This window comes from Papaver somniferum, chromosome 9 (assembly GCF_003573695.1).
Source record: "Papaver somniferum cultivar HN1 chromosome 9, ASM357369v1, whole genome shotgun sequence".
In the NCBI taxonomy this organism is placed as follows: domain Eukaryota; kingdom Viridiplantae; phylum Streptophyta; class Magnoliopsida; order Ranunculales; family Papaveraceae; genus Papaver; species Papaver somniferum.
The window spans coordinates 2,452,469-2,478,906 of record NC_039366.1 but is presented as its reverse complement, the minus strand read 5'-3'; the positions used below and the strand labels follow the sequence as shown (position 1 = coordinate 2,478,906).

The window sequence follows — 26,438 nt, the reverse complement described above, 5'->3', positions numbered from 1 at the left end:
TCATTTCTTAAGGTTCAAATAATAATTCTTTTATCAATAATAGCTCAAAAAATATATTAAATATATCGACTCTAATTTTTTGCCAAGATTGATTCTCAAAACATTGATTGTAAGTCCTAAGCATGATGTATCAAAACACTTAAGCCAAGCATACATCATCAAATTAAATAACAACCAATTAATTCAAATCATATTTCAATTTTAAATTACTGCAAAAGTCATAAAAAAGAATTAAATGAAATTACCCCAAGTATGAAGTTTGGCCTCCTCCGTCGTCCCAGTGTTGGGTTTTAGCTCATCATAGTAAAAATGCTCTCAAAATAATTATTTATTGCTCAAAAAGTTGTTTACAAATGATAAAAATGAGTAAAACAATTGAACAGAAAAATCGCAACAGAAATAACTGTTGCAAAGGCGCTGTTCAGCTGTTACAAAAAGAACGATAAATGGTAACTGCTGTTGTACGAAGAACTATGACCCACGCGTGTGCGTCTTAGACACTGTTGATAAACGACTGCTTCTGCGAGTCCGTTCTTCGTGTTCTTCATCTTCATCAATGGCAGCAGCAGCAGCAGAGAGAAATCATGGTTCTCGATCTGCAGCGTTCCTTCTCTCCTCCCAACTCTCGACAGCCTCTCTAGTACTCCCAGGGAACATATTTATACACCTACAGATCGTTGAATCTCCCTCAATTACTCCATATAATTCTCTTTAACTCGGCAGTAAAGAAAAATATTCTTGGGAATATTTTCTTTCCATTCTTGCTCTGGTACGCATATATTTCCATCCTGGTCACTCTAGAAGTGCTTAAACACGATCCAAAACGTTTCTAGATCCCTCATGCATGAGAAGAACACGCTCAAATCTTCTCCAATCCCGTGTCCAACCCGTGTTTCCCTGTTTTGCTTCCGTGAATTGTCCAGCTAATTATGACCAAATTTGATCGAACCAAAAGCCCAAAACGTGTTCCTTAACCTATATCACATCTTCCTACCAAGTTTGAGCCATTGAATCGCACCACAACACCTTCATTTTGTCGATTGAAATTCTGCCAGTTGATGAACCAATTTTCCCGCCAAAAAGTTTATTTGAATTTGAGAAGAAGGTGCCCCTTATCCAGAGTGCTGGGGTGCGAATAGTAATTTGGGTGGAAATAGTAATTTTGGGGTGGAAATGATAATTTTTCTGGGATCCTCCGGTACATTTCTGGGACGTTTCCGGTGCATTTCTGGGGTGCCTTTCAGTGCATTTCTCCGGGGTGTAAAACATTACTTATTGAGCAACTCTTTCTACACAAGGGGTATTTCTCCAAAAAACACCTAAACAAACATAAAAACACCACAATAAGCAAAAATGGGTACTAACAAAATACACAAAAGAGATGAAAATAGACACAAAAATGCGTCTATCAACCACCGCATTAGCAAGGCTAGTATGCAGACGTACCATGAACGAACAAAGACACCCATACTAGATGACCCTGCACTAAACCCCTGACCACTCATCAAAAAGGCTACAACGGCTCCTAAGCCCAATTATACTAGGGCAAAACAGCCAATTGACGGAAATGTCTCCTTCACAAGTTGGGCTACAGACAAAAGCCCAACTGACATTACAAGCTAATGAGAAGCATTAGCAGACTCCTGACATCACACGACCATGAAGGTTGATGTTTAGCAAGTTCATATTTGAGGCAAGGGCTATGAGCCCCTACTTGTAAGAAGGTTATGAAACCTCCCTCGAAATGTACTAAGGGTTTACATCCTCTTTTGAAATTAATAAAACTACTCTTTTTGACTATTACTTGTCTACATTTTGAATTTATGTTGAAATTTATATTCTAGGTCATAATATTTATTTTGTTATTTTTTCCTATCTATTTTACATACATTTAGGACTAGTCATATCACATTTGCATTTCTAACATGCACATCAAATAGATGAAATCATTATGGCATGGTGCTGGCCACATCCTATTTTACAAAACAATACGGGGGAAACAATCCTCAGTTACCTTCTACGGACTAGACCCAAGGTAACATCGTCACGATCATGATATCGGACAATAACCTGTTTCAACAGGAGACATTCATTCTTGAAAATACGCTCCAACAGCTAACTCAAAAGAGCAAAAGCTCAACAGCGAGCTCTAAGCAAAAACAAACGAAGGCTAAACGAAAGTTGTTATAACCTCATTCCAAACAACGTAAGAGATAACATAACCAATTAAGGAAATGATCACTCCTCGGATATGTTACCCAAAGTTGGACCAGCAGAGTGCAATCAAAACTCTTTCATAAGCCAAAGCATGATAAAGCATCATACAAAAAACAAAAGATGGCAGTCGCCAGACAACAATGTTAAATACCAATTAGCAGCAAAGTTAAAGCGCCTTCCACATACGAGGACTTACCACAAAAACAACAATGTTATGCCTCCCACAACTGAGGGCTTTCCAACAAAAGACGAAACTGTTTCCAAGAGCAAGAAAGGAGCAAATTCAGACCTGTCCATCGCCTGGAGCCTCTTGCTCAACCTATGCCACGCTATCGACGACAGAAGCATCTTGTACAGGCTCGGCAACTGGCGGAGGGACAGCGATGTTCGCAGCAGCAACTCGTTGACGTTCTCGAAGGACAACAGCCTTGCATGCCTTTGTTATCGTAACCTTGTACTGCGCATGAAGATTGGCCAGGCTCTCATCTCTCTCGGCACGAACGGCAGCCAATTCTTCTTCATGGCTATTCACCAATTCATCAAGCTCCTGATCAAGGCTACGCCTAGCCGATATCTCCTCCTCCAATTGCTTCTCCACCTCATCCTTTTGTTTGCAAACCTCTGCAACACAAAAGCAAAGACGATTAGCCCACAAAACATATTTAGCATAACACAATGCACAAGTTAACATGCAAATAACCTTCGTTTTTATGAAAAACGGTGGCTAAGTTCTGTTCTAAACGAGTGTTCTCGGTATCTAGAGCAATAAGCCTTTCTTCTGAAGGAGTCACAGCCGCCTCGCTTTGAGGACAAGATAACATATGCCTATCGCGCTCCTTCTCCAAAGTAATATAATCTCGCTTGAGACGTCTCAATGTCTCCTTGTCTTCCTCCGCCTGTAATATGATAGACCCATGATCGCACTGCCAGTTAATAAACTCATCCTTCTGAGCTTGAAGTATCTTGTTATCATCTGAACGCTTCACGACTATCTTGTTGGCCTTGTCCAGCAAATGGCGTAGCTTCACAATACGATTCCTATGAACATCAACATCTTTTTGCAACAACACCTTTTCTTGCTCTAAGGAGTCAATCTTACACTGATGCGAACTCACATCAAGTCTAAGCTCACTACGCTCTCTACCATGCTTACGGCGAGCATCTTCTAACTGCTCCTCCAATCTCTTGACCATCACTACCAATACAGTGAATCATTCAGAAGTATAAACCCTACCATGAAGATGCAATACTAAGCAGAAAAGAGGTAGATAAATACCTTCCAAATCCTTTTTATCTTTGCGAAACGCCAATGCTTCATCCCTAGCCAGTTGCAGTCTAGTACGAAGCAATTGAGCCTCCTGTTCAGCAGCTTTGGCTCTCCTTCCAGCAGCACGAGCTTTGGCGATAAGGCCAATTATAAGATTGTTGCTCTAAACAGAACATCCAACACTATTAGTCAATACTGGGGCAAAACGAAAAAATAATAAAAGTACGCCAAGGAGCAAAAGCTTTTAATCACATGCTGATAATACAAGCTGCTGCTGTGAAGCCCTATCCAAGGAATTCAGGATGCGATCCTGCTCCTCTTCGCTTAATAGAGCATACTTCTCCGAGCACATCATAGCCATGGACTCGGAGCCTCCACTAAACAGACGCACAGAAGGAATGTTGGACGGACCCGCAGAGGTAGAAGGAAACCCACTAGCAAAGTTACTTGGTACGCTCGGAGCACCAAAACTGCTCGGAACCAAACTTTGACCACCCCCTGCTCCCTTGCCACCAACAACATCACTCACCTGGGGAAGACTCATCTCTGATCCAAAAGCAGCGTCAGGATCGATCGGATCAACCAACAGAGCTTGGTCAAGATCATCTAAGAACGCATCATTAACATATAACCCTTCATCCTCACCAAACAAGGCATCAATATCCACTTCCATTGCATTCTCAAGTGCACTAGCATTTGATGGCCCGACACCATCGGTCAACCTCATCCTCTGCCAAAAACACAACAAACCTCGGCCGCTAAGGAAAAAAACAGGGGCAAGGTATATATATATATATATATAAGTCAAAATACAATACAAGTATTTTTTACCTTAGCATCCTCGCCAGCTCGAGCAGATTGAGACAACCGCCTACGAGGGACGTTCCACTTGATCTCCCAGGGCCTATAAGCAGGCAGATGAGCATGCATCTCAAGAATGCAAGGAAGAACGTTACCAAGCTCATCCCAACCATAAATATAAGGACCCTTAACTCGGATAGGAGCAAGAGGCCACTTAGGGTCGTGGGTCTTACGAAGCGTGCGGTTAATAGCAAACTTTGGATCCAAATAGGACAAGTACGTAAGATCTCGAGCGCTCTTCCGAGATCTAGATATCCCAACCCCAAAACCATCATAGGTGTTGGACTGATGACACCAATAGTTCTCCACAAAGGTTTCAGGAATGTATAAACCCTTTTGGCTAGGATCGAACCTATTCAACTCGTGCCGAGTAACTTTTCCTTGGCTTCGGCGATTACACTCTCGGGCGATCTTGTAGAAGTTACCATTTGGTTGATTGATGGGTCGCTGAGCATCAAGCAGGCACAATACCTCATACTGGAAAGTATTCAACGGACAGTGTATGGGAAGACGAAGACCGGCGTCATGTTGGCGCACAGAGACAATGATCTCATCAGGCCCACAGGGGTTCGCCGCCAGAATATCCTTTGAAAGAACGCCATGTTGCTTCTCTTTAGTAGCGCAAGAAATCTTGAATCGTATAAGATGGTTTCTAACCCCCGCCGATTCAGTAAACTCATCATCAGACTGGCCGGCGAAACGCTCATAACTAGGAGTTCTCATCGGATCTTTTCCAGGACTGATGAAAACAAACAGAACCAGAAGGAAATAAGTTTAAACGGCTAACAAAGCAAAGAAAAACCGTAACTAACAGACTTATACCGGCAATAACTACAGGAGAAAATGGCGGAAAAGCCTCACGACCGGAGCAAAAGCAGGAGTTATCAGTCAAAAATGACAAAGATAACTTTAAAACCCAAAAAGGGAAAGAAAACAATGATAAGAATCATTGATACCAACAAAATCGCATGATTACAGAAGAACCGATGGCAACCATCGGAGAAAGCAAAAAGAGAAATAAAAGCAGAGGGACCGTACCGTCTTGAAGTTCGAGATGGAGAGTTCCGTCCAGACATTGTGAGTCTTTTTATGGGAGACAAGAAGTTAAGGAGAAACAGCAACACACAAAGGAGAGAAATAATGAAAAAATTTTGAACTCTGAAAAGAGATATTAAAGGCGACATTCTCGCCTCTCAATAGATTTTATAAGAAACCAAAGGAACACCAACCGGCGCCTCAAGTCCAATGGGTAAAAGCGCATTAAAGATGCAGATGTGGCGTAAGCCAGGGACGTGGCGGAAAAGGTGCGACGGTTACCAAGTTTTATTCCCATCATGCCCTCGGAAAGATGCAAAGAAAAGGAGCAAAATGTGTGGGTAAAATACCTGATGGCCAGGTGTCAGCATCTTAAGGGATGAACATCTGATGAGGTAATAACGTTGGAGCACCGAATCATCCTCCAAAAGGTATTTTTGTCTCAGTCGAGGCAACTGCACCAGCGCCACATGAATGACGCGTGTAGATAAAGATCTAATCTTCTCATACGGTCAAGTCTAAAAAGCAAGACCGCATTTAATGAAGGATAAGAACAAGACGTGGGTAGTTCTGCATCGTGATAAAATACTCTGCGATCCATACTACGTCCCAGAGCACCAAGTTCTCCACAGAAGGCCAGCACAATCTAGGGGAAGGCGAGACAACTCGGAGGGAGAACCCAGCGAGCCATTGTAAGAAGTAGTATGGATGTCATCCCGAGGAAACCAGATCGAGGGAAGACATCTCACCGAGTTCGGACGACCATACCACCACGAGTTTAGTTATCCTATAAATACCAATCCATGTACTAGGAGATGGACAACTTATGTAACATTTTAGATGGTCTTTCTACAGAGAATTCCTGAGAGAGGTCTAGACAGAGAGAAAGTGAGAAATCTAGAAGAGATCTGTAACACTTTTAAGGGTAACACCTTATAATCAATAAGAAAACATCTTCTTCTCCGTGGATGTAGGTCTTCATGGCCGAACCACGTTATATGCTTGTTTTCATCTTTACTTTTCATGCTATTTACATCTTGTTCATCTTTGATCTTGTATGTTTAAGTAGTTTTTAGTCTTTAATTTCACTTGGGTGTAGTAGTCAGAAAATATGAAACTACACACTACACATTGTTCTCCAGCGAGTCGTTAGATGACGTAAGCTTTCATTTGTTCTTCTGCGAAGTCCAAATGAAGTTTCAATCCCCGGTCTTGATAGATTATTACTTATGTACTACCTCAAAAAGATGTTTTGTAAATGATGAAACGAACCAATGGATTCTACAGGTAGTCCTTCAAACCACTTTAAAGCTTCACCTGCTAAACTTGCAGCAAAATACTTGCACATTACTGCATCATAATTTTCCCACTGCAATAAACATCTAGAATAAGCTTTCACATGTTGGATCGCATATGCACTACCATCAAATATACTTGTAAATGCTGGTAAACTGCACTTAGATGGTATCGGTGGTCTTTGAATTTCTTTTGTAAATGGAGTTTTTCCAGCTTCCTCCACTGCTTCCTCTAGTTGTCTTCTTCATCATTTATTTTTGCAGTCATCATTTCTCTTAATTCTGCCATCTCCCTGAGAATTTCTTTGTTGAATGATTGATCCAAATCTTCTTGCATAGGTCTTTTTGGTCTTGCTTGTCTCAATCTATTCTCATGATTGTTTTGGTGTATTGCCTCTTGTATCTCTTGTCGTTCGGTTTCTTCTCTTCTTCGCCTACGCCTTTCATTATTTGCTTCGATTTGTGCTCTGTCATGTCTTTCTTCAGTATCTCTGCGATCATATCGATTATTGGATATTTCTCTTTCTTGTGGTGTCACTCGACCTTGATCCGTATCTTCTTGCGATGACGTTCGCGTTCTGTTCCTCTATTATCAATGTGACGCAATCCACTTTGTAATTCTCTTTCTTCTAATTCTTCCCTTCTCCTCTGTCTATCTTTCGCACGTGCAACTTCTCGTTCGCGCTCATATTCACCTCTCAACATTTCCCTACCATGTAATATCATTTGTCCTCGCCCTAGACATTCTTCTTCCCTTTCATAATTAGCATTTGCTCGACGAAGAAGTTCGCGTCGATGCTCATACCGATTGGTTGCTAAGTCAATTATACATCTTCTTTCTCTGTGATCTTCCAAATTTTCATCTTCTTGGGAGTTTTCTTCAATGACTTCCATATGTTTTTTTCGCCTATCATTTCTTCGATTAGATTGGCTCTGTCTGGAAGAATTCCTGCTGGATCTTGATCTTGATCTTGAGCGTGTAACACTCCTTGACCTTTGTTCTTGTAATATAAGATTCTCTTCTCGTAAATCATAATTTTGATGGATTAAATTCGCACGTTCCTTTTCTTTTCTCTTTCTTTCAATTATTAATTTTTGTCTAAGCTCTGCAATCGTCATATTTCCTTCACTCGCTGTAATTGGTTCTTCGTTCCCAATTCTTTGTTCTTCTTCCGTAGAATTCGTCACCGCAGTATGGACACTCACTCTATCATAATATATATCAATATTCTGTCCTTGTCCTCGCTGAAACCTATTTGGATTTTCTTCTCTTTGATTTTCATCCATTATTTCTTATTCTTGCTCAAGATTTGTAATTCTTCTTCGCTCAGCAAGTCTGTTACTCCTTCTAGTCGCCATTCCTTGTTCCAAAACAGATTCAATCCTTACCATTTGCTAAATGTTTTGATCTCACATTTTCTTTACAATCTATGATATAATATCAGGATTTATCATTCAGAGCTGTTTTCTAGTGCCAAAAATGTAGTTGTAAGATTCTTACAACTACACTCCACTTAATCTGATTATATCTCTATGTGATCATCATGGACAATTATTTTATTGATTGAATATTCAAATCACTTACAAGATAGATGGAAATCTAACAACAATTCTTCTTGAAACCTAAACTCACTCTCTCTGTCTTACAATCCCTCTTACAAGACTTGTCCTAGAATCCTCACAGAAACAATGACTCTCTCCTTTATATAGGATTTTACATAGTGGATGACAGCTAAGAATCTCTTTATTTTCGGGATCACTGTGCGACATATTCGCTCATATACAATCTCTCAGCTTCGCATAACTTACTTATTCGCATAATTCTTCACACTTTACCCGTGACTTTGCTGACATCATCTGGTGTGTCATCTCAATTTGATGTGTGCGATGCTCCTCGTATATGTTGTATTCTTCACTTCACGTAATTATTAACGAGTGCGACATTTAACTCCTACAGGTTCTGTAACTTCTGTTGATCAACTGCGATACAATGGAGAAAGAAGATTTGAAGGGTAAGAGAAAGATAGAGGAACACGACGAGAATATTCGAGTAGCAGCTAATCATCAGTACCAGCATGAAGATGCGATGATGACCATGGAGAGGTATGTCTTTTCTACTTCCTCCTGGTTTCTTGTTCGCTCCTTCGGATCAAGAGTTGTTATCTATTTACTTGAAGAAGAAGATATAGAGGCCTGACTTTAGCTTTGATGGCATGACTTTTATACCGGATGCCAATGTTTATGGACGTCATCCCCAAGATCTTCTTGGTAAGCATCATATACTAAGTTTATTTGCTCTTTTTCACCTTGGTTAATTTGTTTGATTATATATGTAAAACACTACTAGGTGTTATGATACTGATCGTTTAATCGTACATACTACCTCCGATTTAGGATAATAGGATGGTTTGTGTGTAAATTTGCACACAAACTTTCCTATTTTTTAGAGACGGAGGGAGTATATATTACAACTGACATTTGGAAAAATGCTGGGTGTTTCTTTACCTGGAGAACCTACAGGTATGCGAAAGGAAAAATACCGGCTCGAACTGTGGAAGGACATGGGTACTGGAGAATGTCTGGAGGCACCGAAACCATCAAGGAAGAAGGTAGAAATGTTGGCAAAAAGAGTAGCCTCGTTTTCAATATCTGTAGTTGTGAGAAATCTCACAACCGCACCCTAGATGAAATGTATAGAACAGTCTAAGTAATCTTCATAAGAATCACAAGAATATTCATTAAAATCTTTAAATTCAATACAAAGAGATAAATAATTCTAACTTTCTCTCCAAACAATCTTTCTATCACCTAAAATATTGTCTAAGATCTCTATTTTTTTCATACAAGGTCGCACGGCTCCTTATATAGGAGTTTACATAGTGGATGACAGCTAATAAAGCCTTTATTTTTGGATCTGGCGTGTGTTATTAACGCACGCTTACATTGACTCTTCTCGCACGTTCTCTTAATATCGCACAGCTCTTCACACTTTATTCGTGATTAAGCTGACGTCATACGATGCGTCATTTCAGATATGTTGTATGCAGTTATCTTCGCTCAGTCTTGATGGTCATTACTTCGCATATCTATAGGTGTGCGGTATTTTACTCCTACATTTTGCCTCTTCTCATACATTTCTTTTTAAAGAAAGAGCGATATGAGAAACTCTGATCCATTCTACCGCACCCGTTCACCTTTTCGTATTCTTTTCTGCCAACATATTCCCCTGATTTAGGCATGACAGCCTACGGGTTTCCTCTCTACCATCCATTATTTGACATGTCTTTTATAACCGCCTCTTCCTATCCGTTCACTTTCAATCACCAGGGATTCAGGAAATTCCATACATGTAATGGTGACCCTAAGACTACAGAGTCGTTAACGTTTACCAGTAGGTGTATATTCCCCATTTATGAAGCAGACTTTTAACGGGGAAAACCCACTTGGGCTAGCATCCGTAAAATATCTGTCCAAAATAATGTTGTGTTTATGGATACAAGTTCAGGGGACGGGATAGAAGCATGGGTAACCTTGAAAGCGGAAGACATGGTTGAATTTGAACGTCACGAGGAACTCCTTGCGTTTGCTTCTTACGATTTCATCATTTCTTCCCTTTTGACTTTTTTGTCCTTAATTTATGTATGGTTTGTGGTGTTTGTCTGGGTCTTTTTGTGGTAGGTTGTTATCCTCTGTTCCTGTTGTATGTTCATTTTGCGTTTATTTTCTTTCATTGGACTCTTGTTCTGGCTTGATTTTTTGTAAGGTGTGATTTAGTCTTCTTGTTTGATGGTTTGGAGCTTCCTTAATTATCTGGGAGACTAGTGCGAAAGAAGTGCAAGAAAGTATAATGGTGATGAGTGGGGTGTTTAAAAAATACAGGTAATGTAGGAGTTAAATATTGCACACCTTAATACTTACGCGAAGTAAAGAATACAACCTACGCGAGTCGTATCGCAAACAGCAAAGTTGAGATGACACACCAGATGATGTCAGCAAAGTCACGGGTAAAGTGTGAAAAATTGTGCGAAGAAGTATGATATGCGAATATGAGTGATTGTATATGAGCGAATATGTCGCATAGTGATACCGAAAATAATGGGATTCTTAGCTGTCATCCACTATGTAAAAATCCTATATAAAGGAGAGAGATCATTGTTTTGAAAGAGGATTCTAGGACAAGTCTTGATAAAGAGATACAAAGAGAGAGAAAGTGAGTTTAGAATTCAAGTAGAATTGTTGTAATACTTGAATTTATTTTGTAACATTCCTAATCTTTTGTTAATAAAATCAAGATTTCACAATGATCACTTAGAGATTGAATTAGTTATAGTGGAGTGTAGTTGTAAGATTTCTTACAACTTCATTTTTGGCGCTAGAAACAGCTTTGGATGTTAATTCATGTTGATAGATCTGAAATTATTAGGGAAATTAAGGAAGAATCATAAAAGATTAATGAAGACAACAAGAACCACACCAGTTCAAGAAAGAGGCAGAAATATACAGTGTCATAACATAACTAAGGTATCAATTTCTGAGGCAGATTTCCAAGAGAAAGTAACCGGGAGAATTCATAAAAGAAATTACGAATAAAAGAAGATTGAAACGATAGAGACAGAATTACCGTTACAAGATTGGGAAAAGGTGAATATTTCCTTTACGACAGATGAAATTCCAGAAGAAAATTTACAACGAACAGATCCATTGGTAATTACAGTAACAGTCGAGCGAGATAACATCATTGCAAAACAAAAGACATTTGAAGCATGGTCGATTGACAAGACATTAATAGATACATGAAGTGCAGTTGATATACTATTTTATTGCACATTCAAAACAATGGGATACGAAGATGAAGAACTGATACCTACACCATATAATATTCATGGATTCAATAGAACAGTTACAAAGCCAAAGGGAGAAATCGTGATGCGAATATTACTGGGAGAGGTTGAAACAAAGATAACACTGTGTGTGATTGACATTGAGTCACCATACAACATGTTGTTGGGACGACCATGGGTACATGGATTAAAGGCAGTAGCGTCAACATTACATCAATGCATCAGGTTCCAAGCGGTATAGGTGAAATCAGAGAAGACATTAAGGATGCGAATACTTGTATTCAAATAGATGTGAGAAATTATGAAGGACGAGCCAAAAGACGAAAGGATCGATGGAGAAAAGCCAAAGAACAAAAGAAAGAAGAGGAATTTTGAATATACATGATAAGAGCGAAAAAAGGAAAAGGAATACCATGCGAAGATCCAGCGGAGGGAGGTGGACGAAGTAAAGAAATTAACGAACCAACACCTATGGGAGAATCAAAAGAGAATTTTTCCGCAGCAGAACCAACAAAAGAAATAAATATAGGAACTGAAGAAGAACCAAAAACATTAAGAATTGGAACAAAAATGGATAAAGAATAAGAGGAAAAAACAATAAGCATTCTGCGAGAGTATAATGATATTTTCGCATCGAGTATGGAGGAAATGTCAGGAATAGATCCGTCTGTCGCATGTCATAAATTGGACATTAAGAAGAATGTAAAGCCGTTCAAGCAAAGCATAAGGAAAATCGCCACTGATTATCATCCAAAAATAGAAGCAGCACTACAAAAGATGTTAGATGCAGGAATTATAATAGAAGCAAAATATCCAGAATGGATAGCAAATATGGTGGTGGTACCTAAAAAGAACAAAGGAATTAGGATTTTCATAGATTTTACAGATTTAAACAAAGCGTGCCCTAAAGATAGTTTTCCTTTACCTGACATACCCCAAACGGTAGAATCGGCATCAGGGAATGATAGAGTCACAATGTTAGACGGGTACAAAGTCTATAATCAAATTCCTTTGGCAGAAGAAGATCAAGAACACACAACTTTCTTCGCACCAGGAGGTTTATATTGTTACACGAAAATGACGTTTGGGTTGAAGAATGCCGGTGCGACTTATCAAAGAATGGTGCAGAAAGTATTCGAAAAGTGGATACATAAAACATTGGAGGTTTATGTAGATGATATGCTAATTAAAAGCAAAGAGGCGAAAGATCATGTTGATGATTTGCGAGCAATATTTGAACAGATGCGAAAATTCAATATTAAAGTCAACCCAGAAAAATGTATAATTGCGTATCATCAGGAAAATTCTTAGGCTATATTATATCGAAGGAGGGAATACAAGTCGATCCGGAAAAGGTACAGGCGATTAAAGACATTCCACCACCTGCGACAATCAAAGATGTTCAAAAGTTAAATGGATTGATAGCATCATTGGGAAGATTCATGGTAAGATCCTCGGAAAAATGAAAACACTTTTTCAATATATTAAAGAAGAGAACCAAATTTTAATGGACAAGGGAGTGCGATAAAGCATTACAAAGCATAAAAGATTATTTGGTAAACTTATCCATTATGCAAAAGGCGCATAAGGGAGAAGAACTGTTATTGTATTTAGCATCAACATCTCATGCATTAAGTGCAGTACTGTTACGATCAGAGGAAGGTGTAGAAAAACCGATATATTACATAAGCAAAACATATAATTCTGCGGAAATAAATTATTCAAAAATCGAAAAGATTATTCTCGCACTGGTATATGCATCATTCAAGCTTCGCATCTATTTTCAAGCTCACAAAATTAAGGTATTAACAAGGATACCAATTGAAAACGCAATGAAGAATTCAAAGAGGTCAGGAAGAATAGAGAGATGGAATGCATAATTAGGAAATTATGACATTGGTTATGAAGTCTTTTCTTTACCAAAATCTCAAGTTATCGCATAATTTCTTGCAGAATTTCCATTAGAAGAAGATGAATATGTATAAGAAATGATGGAGGTGGATAAAGAACATGGAAATCCTAATGATTTATTAACTGAGCCAAATCCAAACAGATGGGAGATTTTGGTGGATGGATCATCCAATGGATAAGGAAACGACATTGGTATTGTATTCATTTCACCAGCAGGAGCGAGAATGGCTTATTCATTCAGATTGGACTTCGCATTAACAAATAATGAAACTGAATATGAATCAGTTGTTCACGCACTAAGAATAGAAATTGAAATGAAGATTGAGGATGCGCGAATAACTAGTGATTCCCAGCTGGTAATTCGTCAGATAGAGGGAACATATAGTACTAATGAACCATTTCTGCAAAAATATAGAAGATTGGTTATGGATTTAGCAATGAAGATTCCAAAAATATGTTGGCGACATATAGGAAGAAAAGATAATAGACTTGCAGATGCATTGGCGTTCATACCATCAATGTTAGTAGATCCCGTAGCAAGGAATATAAGGATACAAACACTATTACTACCATTTATATAAAAGGATGAAGAAATGAAAACAGATGTGATGACCATAGACGATACACAAGCATAAAATGTGAGCGAAGAGAAGGATTGGAGAACTGAGATACACTCCTATCTAGAGAAGGGGGAATTTCCGAAGAAAATATTAGAAGCACACAAGTTAAAGAGTCGTGCGACAAATTATGAATTAAGGGATGGCATTATTTATAGAAGATCATTCCTTGGACCTTCGCTCAGATGTCTTACGCGAAAGGAATGAATTGAAATTCTAAAGGCATTACACTAGGGCATGCTGGTAATCATAGTGGAGGAAGATCACTGGGATACAGGGCAAAAATACATGGCTATTATTAGCCATACATGCATGAGGATGCAAAGTAAGTTTCGAGGAGATGCGAAGAATGTCAACGTCATGGAAAGAAGATACATGCACCTAGAGTTATGCTTAATACATCAACAAATGTGTGGCCCTTTGGAAAATGGGGAATAGATATTGTTGGACCATTTATACTAGGAATGGGACAAAAAAGATTTCTAATTGTCGCAACAGACTATTTCACTAAATGGGCGAAAGTAAAAGCAGTTCAACATATTCGCGATAAAGACATATTCACATTCATTTTTGAAAATATTATATGCAGATTCGGCATACCTGCACAATTGGTGTATGATAATGGGAAGCAGTTTGAAGGAGAGAATATAACAATGCTTCTCAATGCGTTCAAAATTCAAAGTGGCAAATCTACTCCGTTATATCCCCAGAGCAATGGACAAGTAGAAGCTACAAACAAAACAATCACAGAAAACCAGAAGAAAAAGTTAGAGGGGAACAATAAAGGATGGTACGACCAAGGACATAATGTGGTGTGGGCTTTCATAACTACAAGAAGAGAAGCAACCGGAATGTCGCCCTTTTGTCTGACATATGGAGTAGAGGCAGTACTACCAACAGAAGTGATCATCCCTACCAAGAAAAGAGAAGCTTGGGAAAAGAATTTATGTGCGGACTTGATCTTAACAAAGCTAGATGATTTGGAAGAAGTAAGCGAAGTCGCATTGCAGAACATGGAAAATTATCAAAAAAGACTAGCTCGGGAATATAACAAGCGGGTGAAAATAAGAGAATTCCAAACAGGTGAATTAGTTTTGCGCGAGATTCCAATATATCAAAAAGGGAACGATGGAAAATTGGATAAAAGATGTGATGGACCTTACATAATAAAAAGAATAGTTGGAGAGGGAGCCTATGAATTAATGGATCCTGAAGGACGAAATACAGGTCGTAAACTAGATCTCCCTTGGAATAGGCAATTCTTGAAAAAATATTATTCATATCCACCTGCGAATCAATTCGCATGAATAAAAAGATAAAAAGTTCATATATTGAGAAAAATTTGTAATGCGAATATTTTGCTTAAAAGTCAAAAAATTATATAAAAGAAAAGTAAGACCCTGATAAAGGCTGCAGAAAATGATATTGATTTTCAGATTGGCTAGGAATCCGAATGTGGCGTGCACCCTAGTTCGCTCATATGCAAGAGACAATATAGTAAAACCTATCGCACGTCACAATCGGAAAGACCTAGAAGGAATGACTCAAGGGAAGGTTACACCGACCCAGGATCTTGAGTTGTGGAGATTTGGGGTGAGAATTAAACGATAATGCCCATCCGGGAGAGATACCTTAAATTTTCAGTCTAAGATAGAAATCTTAGATTGAGAGCCTAAGGTGAGAAAGTCTCTCCCAAGGAGTGCAGAAACTCGATCAGGGCGCCGAGATACACGGTTGAGTCAAGAGTACCCGGGACGCCTGGAGCGTATCTTGGCACTCTTGACAAGTCCTGACTATGATGCACTCGTTCTGAAGATACCCCACTTAGGGTGCGATCTTGCTGCCATAAACCCTATAGGTAGTGTATGCGAGATTGCGAAATCAACTGGTTGTTGAAACGACGGATGGGAAGATCCATAATCTTAACCAGATAGAGGTAAGCTTCCTTGAAGGGGCAGCCAAGGGGAAGATATGGATGGCACCCTCCATTAGGGAGCTGAATTACATCAAAAGACGTAAATATCACAAGGCTTTTACTCATGGGAGTATTAAAACTTGTGATATTTATGCGACAAACCTGAAGAGGAAATAATACAAGCGAAAAAGATAAGACGAGATCAATGGGTCAACGTACTAAAATCAAAAGACCGACTGCGATCTCGTCGTACAAAAATGAGGCAAGATAAGACCTTTACATAGGAAGGCAAAATAAGACCTCCAAAGTAAATTAATTAAACCACTAATGAATTCGGACGATTGTTTCTTACAAGAAAAATAATAAGAGGCAAGTATGAATTAAATCAACAATGTATTATCTTCCTTGCAACAAACAAATATGCGAAGATTCAAAACATGACAAGATAAAGAAGGGAAATTAAGAATGCTTAACAATAGCATCTTATTAAAAATATTTTTCAGACTTTATCACTGGATCCAGGATTTTCAATCTCAATACCGGCTTCATTAACAGATTTTTCTCCTTCTTGTTGAATTTCTTCATCGTCTTGATCTTTTTCATCATCGCTTAAAAGGTCAAAATCACTATCTGGCTCAGGATATTCTTCGTCTGCACTCACATTGCACACGGGAAATTTAACTGCTGGAAGGGAGTTGCTTGAGATAATTCCGTCAATAACATATTGAGCACTAGAGTGGCCTTTGCGAATGGCTTCTCTTTAAAGATTCCTAGCATTTATCTCTAGAAAATTCTTCTGAAATACAAATCTTCTTTGTGCTCTGTTTCGAGACGCAGAAAGAGAGAGTTCAAGATTCCCACGAGACAATTCCAGATTTGCATATTCTTTGCGAACCTTGGATAATTCAGAATTCAATTGAGCAGCAGTAGACTGGTGCGATTTCTCAGAATCTACAAGGAATAATACAACCATAAGTAGAAATAAAGAATTAATATTATGCGAAAAAATGTTAAGAAATCATAATAAGGAAGTCAACCCCAGCTGACTACCTTGAAAGAATTTGGAAAAAGCAAGGGTGTTGTCCTTCATACTTTCCATAGCTTTATCAAATCCATCACCAACTGAACACTGAGACGAGAGCGAATTTTCTTTTCTTCAGAGGGAAGAGATTTATTCTTCTTCTTAAGAATTTCATAAGAATTCTTTAATTGACTATACTGTTCTTGAAATTGATTCTTCTTCACAGAAAGACTTATATTATTTTGAATTAGTTTCTCATTACGGGAATTTAAATCTTTAAGCAAAGTTTCGTGATGCTCCTTCAGTACGCGAAGAGTTCGCGTTTGGTTTTCATTTATTTCATGAAGAATCGAATACTGATGTGAAAACATTGCTTCTTTCTTCGAGAAAGATAGTTTCTCCCTAGAAAGAGTATGGATTTCTTCTGATAAAGTTTGATGAAGTAAGTCAGCATCGCGTGATAGTTTATAAAAACAAGATATTTGATCACTAAGAAAATCAATTTTCTGAGTGAGACGATCATTTTCATGGAAAAACTGTCAATCTGATCAAGTGAATATGAATATTGATTATTTAATTGATTTAGTTGAGACTGCAATTTCGCGTTATTCGCTTGGGTATCTTCAGCAAGGAATTGAAAGTCATATCTCTCATTCGTTCGCTTCTGGTTTAAATCTTAACAAATGCAATAAAAAATTTACAAAAATGAACATATGCAAAGGAATACAAAATACGATAAGAGACTCAAATATAACAATAAACACCTCTAAGTTTTTTATTTTCGTTGCGAAGATTTTCAGCCTCAAAATTTGAAATTTGGAGTTCCCCTCTCAGCTTTTGTATCTCCTTTTCCAAAGAGGCATTTTTCTGCGAAAGTTCCAACTGAGAACAGCTAGACTCAAAATTCTTTTCAGCAAGCATTACGCGACGATGAGAATCCTAAAAAAGGAAAAGCTGAAGTTAGTACGACTTGGGAGTATCATTAAAGATGATAAAGTTAAGGTGCGAGGGACAATTACCATGACATCTAGAGAAACATGAAAACTCGGGTCAATTTGAGAAAGAATATCATCCCTTGAAGCTTTATCAACGGGAACTTCACATAGAATCTTGCTTAAAGCTGAACATGAGCGAAGCTTGCAGGGATCATCAGTTGAAGATTGGGCAGAATTGATGACATCGGATAGAGTTTGGGCAGCAAGTTTCAGACTATCCAAAGTTTTTTTATTCAAAGGAAAAGAATTCAGTAAGGAAAGAGGAGGAGTAAAATCTGTAGGGATAGAGGATTTATCTTGAGGAAGATTTGGTTGAGAAGTAGAATTAATGGATGAAGGAAAGACTTGATTTGCACGCGATGGAGTCGCAGAAGCAACAGAAGGAGTATTTTTTAGTATTTGACTAAGAGAAAATTCTTTGTTCGCAAGAGATTCTTTAAAAAGTTCTTCATAAGTAACATAGGCATTTTCATCCATAAGAGGATTTGTTGGTGAAGGAGTAGCAGGAACATTCTTCTCAGAATACTGGGGAGATATATGAGTAACCGAAATATCTTTTTCAAGGGTTTGACTTATTATCAGAGTGATAGGAGGATTAGTATTCGAAGGTTGAACTGTGGACATAGGAACAACATCTGTAGCGCTAAAATCTAGAATGGAAAGGTTTGAATAAAGTGCTATGGGTTTGCGAGACTTCTTAACTCTCTGCTTCTTACCATCAACCATCTCAACATCGGAAGCCTGCGAAAATAAAGTAGATAAGAAATAGAGGCAACAATATTGTTTTAAAATAATTAAATATTTCTTACTTCTTTATTATGCGAACCTTCCTCTTGTGAGATTCCTTATTTTGAGATTCATTATCAATGCTTGGTTTTTTCTTCTGCGATTCCGTGTTTTCACTAGAAGAAGACTTTGGTTTTTTCATAACTCGAAGAGCACTAAGGGAAGAACTTTTCCTGCGAAAGTATGGGAATTAGATCAGTAAAAAAATAATTATTAGAATGGTTAAAATCAATAATCCTTATGAAGAAAAGAAACAAACTTCGATCCAGAGTCCATGATGGAAGAACAATAGCAGAAGAAAAAACAGCAGGATTGGGTAATAACAGATGAAGATGAATAGCAGTAAGAGAGAGAGGATAAGTGAAAAAGAAGGGAAAGATTATTGTGGAAAAACCCTTAAATAGATGAAAAGGAGTAACCAGTTAAAGGCGGTTCAAGCCGGTAAAAGGGAAGAAAATCGACACGTGTAGAGAGGAACTTGAAACCCGGATAACTGTCGGCAAAGTAAAATGGAAAAAGCTAGGCATGTGCGATTTTAAAGAGAAGAATTTCTCATATCGCTCACTTTGAAGAATAAGCGACATGAGAAGAGGCAAATGTAGGAGTTAAATATCCCACACCTTAATACTTACGCGAAGTGAAGAATACAACCTACGCGAGTCGCATTGCACACAACAAAGTTGAGATGACACACCAGATGATGTCAGCAAAGTCACGGGTAAAGTGTGAAGAATTGTGCGAAGAAGTATGCTATGCGAATATGAGTGATTGTATATGAGCGAATATGTCGCATAATGATCCCGAAAATAATGGGATTCTTAGCTGTCATCCATTATGTAAAAATCCTATATAAAGGAGAGAGATCATTGTTTTGAAAGAGGATTCTAGGACAAGTCTTGATAAAGAGATACAAAGAGAGAGAAAGTGAGTTTAGAATTCAAGTAGAATTGTTGTAATACTTGAATTTATTTTGTAACATTCCTAATCTTTTGTTAATAAAATCAAAATTTCACAATAATTACTTAGAGATTGAATTAGTTATAGTGGAGTGTAGTTGTAAGATTTCTTACAACTACAGGTAAAGTTCCGTCCACTAAGTCGAAGACTAACAAAAGTTCATGAAATCTGAACTTTACATTCACAGCACAGTAAACAGTAATTTTTGCACCAAAATCAAGTTGAGCCTCAGATCCACGGGAGGACTAAAAGCTCATTGGACCAAAGACAATTAAAGCCAACCAATTAGTCTCGGTCAAATTTGATGGCTTTATTTGATTTCATTGGATTTCTGCAGTAGAACTTGATATTGGTCGTCTATAGTTTCACATAAATGTTCATTGACAACCAATATATGTTTGTTTTCACCTAGTAGTGTTCATTGAACTGACTAGTATCATAACACCTAGCCTATATATACCATATAAACCTACCTTGCTAGATACATCGAAATCTGGTTTGGTTCTGTTGATCAACTGCGATATGAAGGAGAAAGAAGATTTGAAGGGTAAGAGAAAGATGGAGGAATACGACGAGAATATTCAAGTAGCAGTTAATCATCAGTACCAGCATGAAGATGCGATGATGACCATGGAGAGGTATGTCTTTTCAACTTCCTCCTGGTTTCGTGTTCGCTCCTTCGGATCAGGAGTTGTTATCTATTTACTTGAAGAAGATACAGAGGCCTGACTTTAGCTTTGATGGCATGCCTTTTATACCGGATGCCAATGTTTATGTACGTCATCCCCAAGATCTTCTTAGTAAGCATCATGTACTAAGTTTATTTGCTCTTTTTCATCTTGGTTAATTTGCTTGATTATATATGTAAAACACTACTAGGTGTTATAATACTGATCGTTTAATCGTACATAGTACCTCCGTTTTAGAATAATAGGCAGGTTTATGTGTAAATTTACACACAAATCTGCATATTTTTTAGAGACGGAGGGAGTATATATTACAGCCGACATTGGAAAAAATGCTGGGTATTTCTTTACCTAGAGAACCTACAGCCACAGGTGTGCGAAAGGAAAAAGACCGGCTCGAACTGTGGAAGGTTATGGGTACTGGAGAATGTCTGGAGGCACCAAAACCATCAAGGAAGAAGGTAGAAATGTTGGAGAAAAGAGTATCCTCGTCTTCAATATCTGTAGTTATGAGAAATCTCACAACCACACCCTAGATGAAATGTATAGAACAATATAAGTAATCTTCATAAGAATCACAAAAACATTCATTAAAATCTTTAAATTGAACACAGAGACAGAAAGAGTTCTAACTTGCTCTCCAAACAATCTTTCTCTCTCCTAAAATCTTTTCTAAGCTCTCCAAAGGTCTCTCTTTTTTTCATACAAGGTCGCTCGGCTCCTTATATAGGAGTTTACATAGTGGATGACAGCTAATAAAGTCTTTATTTTCGGATCTAGCGTGCGTTATTAACTATGCTTACATTGACTATTCTCGCACGTTCTCTTAATATCGCACAACTCTTCACACTTTATTCGTGATTAAGTTGACGTCATTTGATGCGTCATTTCAGATATGTTGTATGCGGTTATCTTCGCTCAGTCTTGATGGTCATTACTTCGCATATCTAATAGGTGTGCGATATTTTACTCCTACATTTTGCCTCTTCTCATACCGTTCTTTTTAAAGAAAGAGCGATATGAGAAACTCTGATCCATTCTACCGCACCCGTTCACCTTTTCGTATTCTTTTCTGCCGTCATATTCCCCTGATTTAGGCATGACAGCTTACGCGTGTCCTCTCAACCATCCATTATTTGACACGTCTTTTATAACCGCCTCTTCCTATCCGTTCACTTTCAATCACCGCATTAATAGAGTGAATATCTTGGGAATCGGGAGTGAATCTTCTATTTACTTTCACTCGTTTTCTTCTTTCTTCTTTTTACTCTCTTCCTTTTCTTTCTACAATTTTTATTTTCTTCTGTTGTTGTTCTTTTGATTAAAATCTTTCTGTTGTTCTTCTATATTTGAGTTAATCACCACCTTCTCCCATTCTTATCACTCTTTTTACTCTTTCACGTCTGATCTTGATTGATTTGATCACCTTTCTTCACCCTCATTCACCTTTCTTTACCCTCATTCCCATATTCCTCCCAACTCAAAACCCACTTCTGCTCTCAATCCCAAATGGTTTTCGCTCGATAACTGGAATGACCAGAAGATCATCATTTCATTCGTGCAAATTCTCGTTGGCCTTCTTATCCCTCTTTATAATCCCCAAATTCCTTTATTTTATAGGATTCTTTCGGATACGAGATTCTCATGTGCGGTCTTCAAACTGGGCGGTGATAGTATCAGAATTATGGTAGAGCATGCTCGGCGTGGGGCTGGGTTAGAGTCCCTCTATCCCAAAAAGGTTAGAAAACCTGAGTATGCGGATGTAGATATTAACCCCGAGGAGTATACGGTAGAAAATTTCTTCGCTCACTATAATATTGTTATTATGAAGAATGAGTCATCTCGTTGGGGTGTTCGTTTGCAAAGGAAGGACGGCATTGCAGAAGAGAATAGGATCCTGCGAGATGTCGATTTCCATGATACCACTAATAATACTGCATGATATTCGAAGGAAGATCGCTGGAATGTTTTCCTCATCATCCTGAGAGGTCCTTACATTGCTGGTCTTCATGTTGATGGATCAATTAATTCTCTCCCTGAGTGTTTTCCCGCTTACAATCCTTGGGAATTCAAATGGACTGAGACAGAAGTTGTGGTATGTTATTCACAACTTCGCTTATTTAATTTTCATTATTCACCCCATTCCTCATCTTATTAACCTTCTTGATTTTAGATTTCCAAGTTGAAGAAGGATCTAAGGACTCATGGGAGACATATTACGTTGGAAGCGCTACGTTCGATCACTGATGAAGTAAGAAATACCTTCTCTCATATTTTAACAATATTGTTGCCTCTGTTTCTTATCTTTATCTGTGTGTGAAGGTTGAAGCTGAAGAAGTCAGTGGTTCTGGCAAAGCTGTAGGTGCTAAAGGCAACGGTATGATTCGCAACAAGAAGACGGCTTCTAAATCCTCTTCCAAGAATCCTTCAAAGAAGCGGAAAGCGCCTTATCTCTCTCCTTAAACCTCTAACTCTAGCGATGATGATGATATTCTTCACACTGAAGACCATTCAATCACATCTTCTATGGAGAAAATTTCTGGATATTTTCTGATTCCATGTCTACAATTGGAAATGAGCCACTTTGGACGACGAATCCCTTCACGGAGCTGCCTCAGCGTTAAGTCCAAGTTTTCAGTATTCACTTGGCTCTTTGGTAATCTTCTATGATTTCGCACTTTCTTTGATGATATATTTATGCTATATATTCTTATATTCATCCCGTGTCTTCGCAGATGGCCCGCACGTCATATGTTGTTTCTTCAGATTATCAGAGAAAACTTAGCAAGCTCGAGGCTGGAAATATTAAACTCAAGACCCAAGTTTCTACTCATGAGAATGACGCATATTATCTTCACAAGAGGAGTGGTAAATTAGAAACTGAAGTGTCTATTTATAAGAATCATATCTCCGATCTTTAGAAGAGGAAAGATCAATTAGTTGGTGCGTAATTCTTCATTTTTTCTTCCAATCTGTCTGTTCGTATCTTTCACTCCCCTTGTAATTGTCTATTCTTGCAAAGATTTACAGCCTTACTGACGAGGCATCTTCTTTATTTCGCTCCCTTCATCTTCCTGTTGATGATGATATTCTCCTTGAGTATCTTAACGCTTCTCTTAATAACCTTGTTGATGACAAATTAAAAACTCGTCGCTTCTTGGAATCCAAAGAAGGATTAAAGCTTTCTAAGGATTAATACTCTTATTACTGAGAAGGATGAAGTTTCTCTTAGAGGTGTCAAAGCTTTTAAGGAATTTCAAGAAACCATCCTTCAAGTTCAAACAAAGCGAGATCTAGCTATAAGCGAAAAAGACACACTTGTTGAACGAGGGAAGTTTATCTGTTCCCGACTTCTTATAGAGAGCAATGCTAAGTTTGTATGGGATGCTAGGGTCTTAGATAATGCTAGAAATGATTTAGTTGTAAATGTTATCCTTGAATATGATTATGTTGCAATGGTTAGAGATATCCTTTTTAAAAAATAAGGTTGTTTATAATTCTTATTCCCTTGTTATTTCTTGATGAGGGTTCTTATGCAGTTTTTAATCTTCTTGTCTTTTCCTCGCAGATGATGAGAAGGAATTCCGTGAGAAGATTGAGAGTCTGGAGGCGAAGTTTGCCGCTCGTGATTCTAAATATCACAAGCTCAAGAAAAAGATGACTGTCCCTTTTTCCAATAATAGCAAGGATGATATTCGTATTCGTGATGCGGCAATTAAGAATATTTGTGCTGATAATGGCATTCCTTTATCAAACTATAAACTTTCTGAAGGTTCTCCTAATGAAGAAGAATCTGATATCTATGACAGCGAAGGAGAATATGGAGAGTATGAAGAGATCGAAGAAGAAGTTGGTGATTCTGAAACTGGGGATGGCAATGAAGATGATATTGGCGGAAGTTAGTTATTTCTAACGCTTGTAAATTATTTTTCAATTTTTTGTATATCAGATACTTTCTAGTCTTTGAAATTTCTTCTTCAATGTAAATTCTTTTGATGTTTCTTTAATATAAATTCTCCCTGTTATATACATGTATCTATAAAAGGCGAAGTACCGCTCTTTCCAACAGTTAGAGTCAACTTAATATATATAACAATATGTGCGTGAATTTATCATACGGGGGGCGAGTAACATTCTTCTATATGCTTGCATTCCCATACTTTCCTATGTTAGTCAGAATAATGAGTTGAGAGAGGAGAATATAAGATTACAAGAGCGGAGATCAGGAAGTACCACACGTGCAAGCTCAAGGTCAAGGACAAGTAGGAGCTCGTCAAGACGTAGCCAATCTAGGCGAAGACATGCCAGAAGAGAACAACCTCTAGACAACATCGTTGAAAACTTTCAGATAGATGACAATTTACAGGATCAACGTGATGAAGAACGCATAGAGCAACAACCAGCTGACAACCGATACGAACAGCGGCGCGAACATTATCGCATTCAAGAAGGTCAAAGAGGTAATAGATGTGAACAAGAAAACGAACGTCACCGCACACATCATGATTATGATAGTGAAGAAAATGAAGAACAATAAAGAACTATATTGTAAGGTAGCGAAATACTGAGAAACCAATACGACCGCGAAGAAGAAGCAGAAAGGCATAATGCCGCACAAATGTATGCAAGTGACGAAAGATAAACACACAAAAAAATGAGAGGGGAGGCTGAAGAGAGAGAGATACAAGAGGTTGTGCGTCAAAACAGGCAGGATAACAGAGTAAGACATACAAGGTTGAAAAGACCAATGCAGCAAGATGCGAACCAAATCATGAGCGGAGAAATACTTAGAGAATTAGCAGAGATGAGAGAAATGATGACGGCGTGAAGAGATGGAGGTAGGTGTTAACTAGATGAAGCAATAGAGGAAGCGGTAAAAACACCGTTTGCAAGACAGATACAACTCGCAGTAATACCACCTAAATGCAACCTACCTGTATTCACTAATATCTTTGATGAAAGCACATGTGCAGTATAACATATATGGGCATATGGACGATCTTTATTACAGTGGGAAGAAAATGATGTGGTGTTATGTAAATATTTCCCTGCAAGCCTGACAGGAGAAGCCTTGCAATGGTTTGAAGGATTGCTAGTAGGAACCATTCGATCATTTCATCATTTACAAAACATCTTCTTAGGACAGTACATCAGTAATAACATGCTAATACCAGGTATTGAAAAAGTGTTTAGCTTACGCATAAGAATCAATGAGAGCTTGCGTAGTTTAACCACGCGTTGGATAAGCATGTGTAGTGAGATGGCAGGACGAGTAGATGAGAGAAACCTTATATTAGCCTTCATCAACGCACTTTTTCCTACAGATTTATTGTATACACAGATCTTTAGGACAAAAGATACAATAACTATGGCGGAGTTACGCGAGTTTCAAGAAGAATACATATCTCTTGAAGAAAAACAAAGATAAATGGAGTCTTACCCAGTGGCGATAGCAAACGCAAATGACGGGAATGCTAGCTTACTCCCAAGGAAAACAAATTTTGTTGCAAGTACATCCCAAGGAAGTCATAGAAACAAGGTAATGGAAAAAGGACAAAAGTTAGTAGCCATGGGTAGTAGGGATCAAGAAGAGTTTGAAAGAGAATACCAAGAAAAGCAGTTCACCAATCGTGGAGGAAATAATAAGATTCAAAGGCTTGATAACCAACCAGAAGGTTATGGAGGGAAAAACAATATTATAACCAAGGACCAGGAGGTAGCAAGCTAGTTTAGGAGCAGATAAAGATGCCGCATCTGAATACTATGATAGAAAAAATCTGGGAAGCTATAATTTTAATGGAAGACATTCCTGAGCCACCAAATATAGGAAATGAACCACCACCAGGGAGGAGAAGTACATAATTCTGTGCTTATCACCGTTTTCATGGTCACACAACAAACAATTATAGAAATGAGAAGAAAATCATAGTAAGAATGATTGATCAGGGAAAACTCAGCCATTTCCTAGTACATCTGCCAAAGAATCTACCACCACCACCACCACCAGAAAGACATGCACAAAATACGGAGACAT

At 38.2% G+C, this 26,438-nt stretch overlaps 2 protein-coding genes across 2 annotated transcripts; one reads left to right on the top strand and one right to left on the bottom strand.

The window, feature by feature from the left end:
- Window positions 1–16,458: 16,458 nt before the first annotated feature.
- LOC113311152 (kinetochore protein SLK19-like) lies at window positions 16,459–20,205 on the bottom strand. The gene is made up of 5 exons (XM_026560004.1): window positions 20,192–20,205; window positions 18,802–18,934; window positions 18,000–18,716; window positions 17,745–17,919; window positions 16,459–16,610 (listed from the first exon to the last, which is right to left on the bottom strand). The coding sequence occupies exons 1-5, from the start codon at window positions 20,203–20,205 to the stop codon at window positions 16,459–16,461; spliced, it is 1,191 nt and encodes a 396-aa protein (XP_026415789.1).
- Window positions 20,206–22,088: 1,883 nt separating this feature from the next.
- Window positions 22,089–22,867, top strand: LOC113311151. Its single transcript, XM_026560003.1, has 4 exons — window positions 22,089–22,256; window positions 22,356–22,499; window positions 22,578–22,655; window positions 22,727–22,867. Exons 1-4 carry the CDS (start codon window positions 22,089–22,091, stop codon window positions 22,865–22,867), a joined length of 531 nt encoding a protein of 176 aa, XP_026415788.1.
- The last annotated feature ends 3,571 nt before the right edge of the window (window positions 22,868–26,438 follow it).

Coding starts and splice junctions, on each gene's coding strand:
- LOC113311151 (XM_026560003.1), top strand. CDS start 22,089: ATGGTAGAGCATGCTCGGCGTGGGGCTGGGTTAGAGTCCCTCTATCCC. Junction 22,500..22,577: donor GGACTGAGACAGAAGTTGTG/GTATGTTATTCA, acceptor TCTTGATTTTAG/ATTTCCAAGTTGAAGAAGGA. Junction 22,656..22,726: donor TACGTTCGATCACTGATGAA/GTAAGAAATACC, acceptor CTGTGTGTGAAG/GTTGAAGCTGAAGAAGTCAG.
- LOC113311152 (XM_026560004.1), bottom strand. Junction 18,717..18,801: donor AGGAATCTCACAAGAGGAAG/GTTCGCATAATA, acceptor TTATTTTCGCAG/GCTTCCGATGTTGAGATGGT. Junction 17,920..17,999: donor ATGTTTCTCTAGATGTCATG/GTAATTGTCCCT, acceptor TTCCTTTTTTAG/GATTCTCATCGTCGCGTAAT.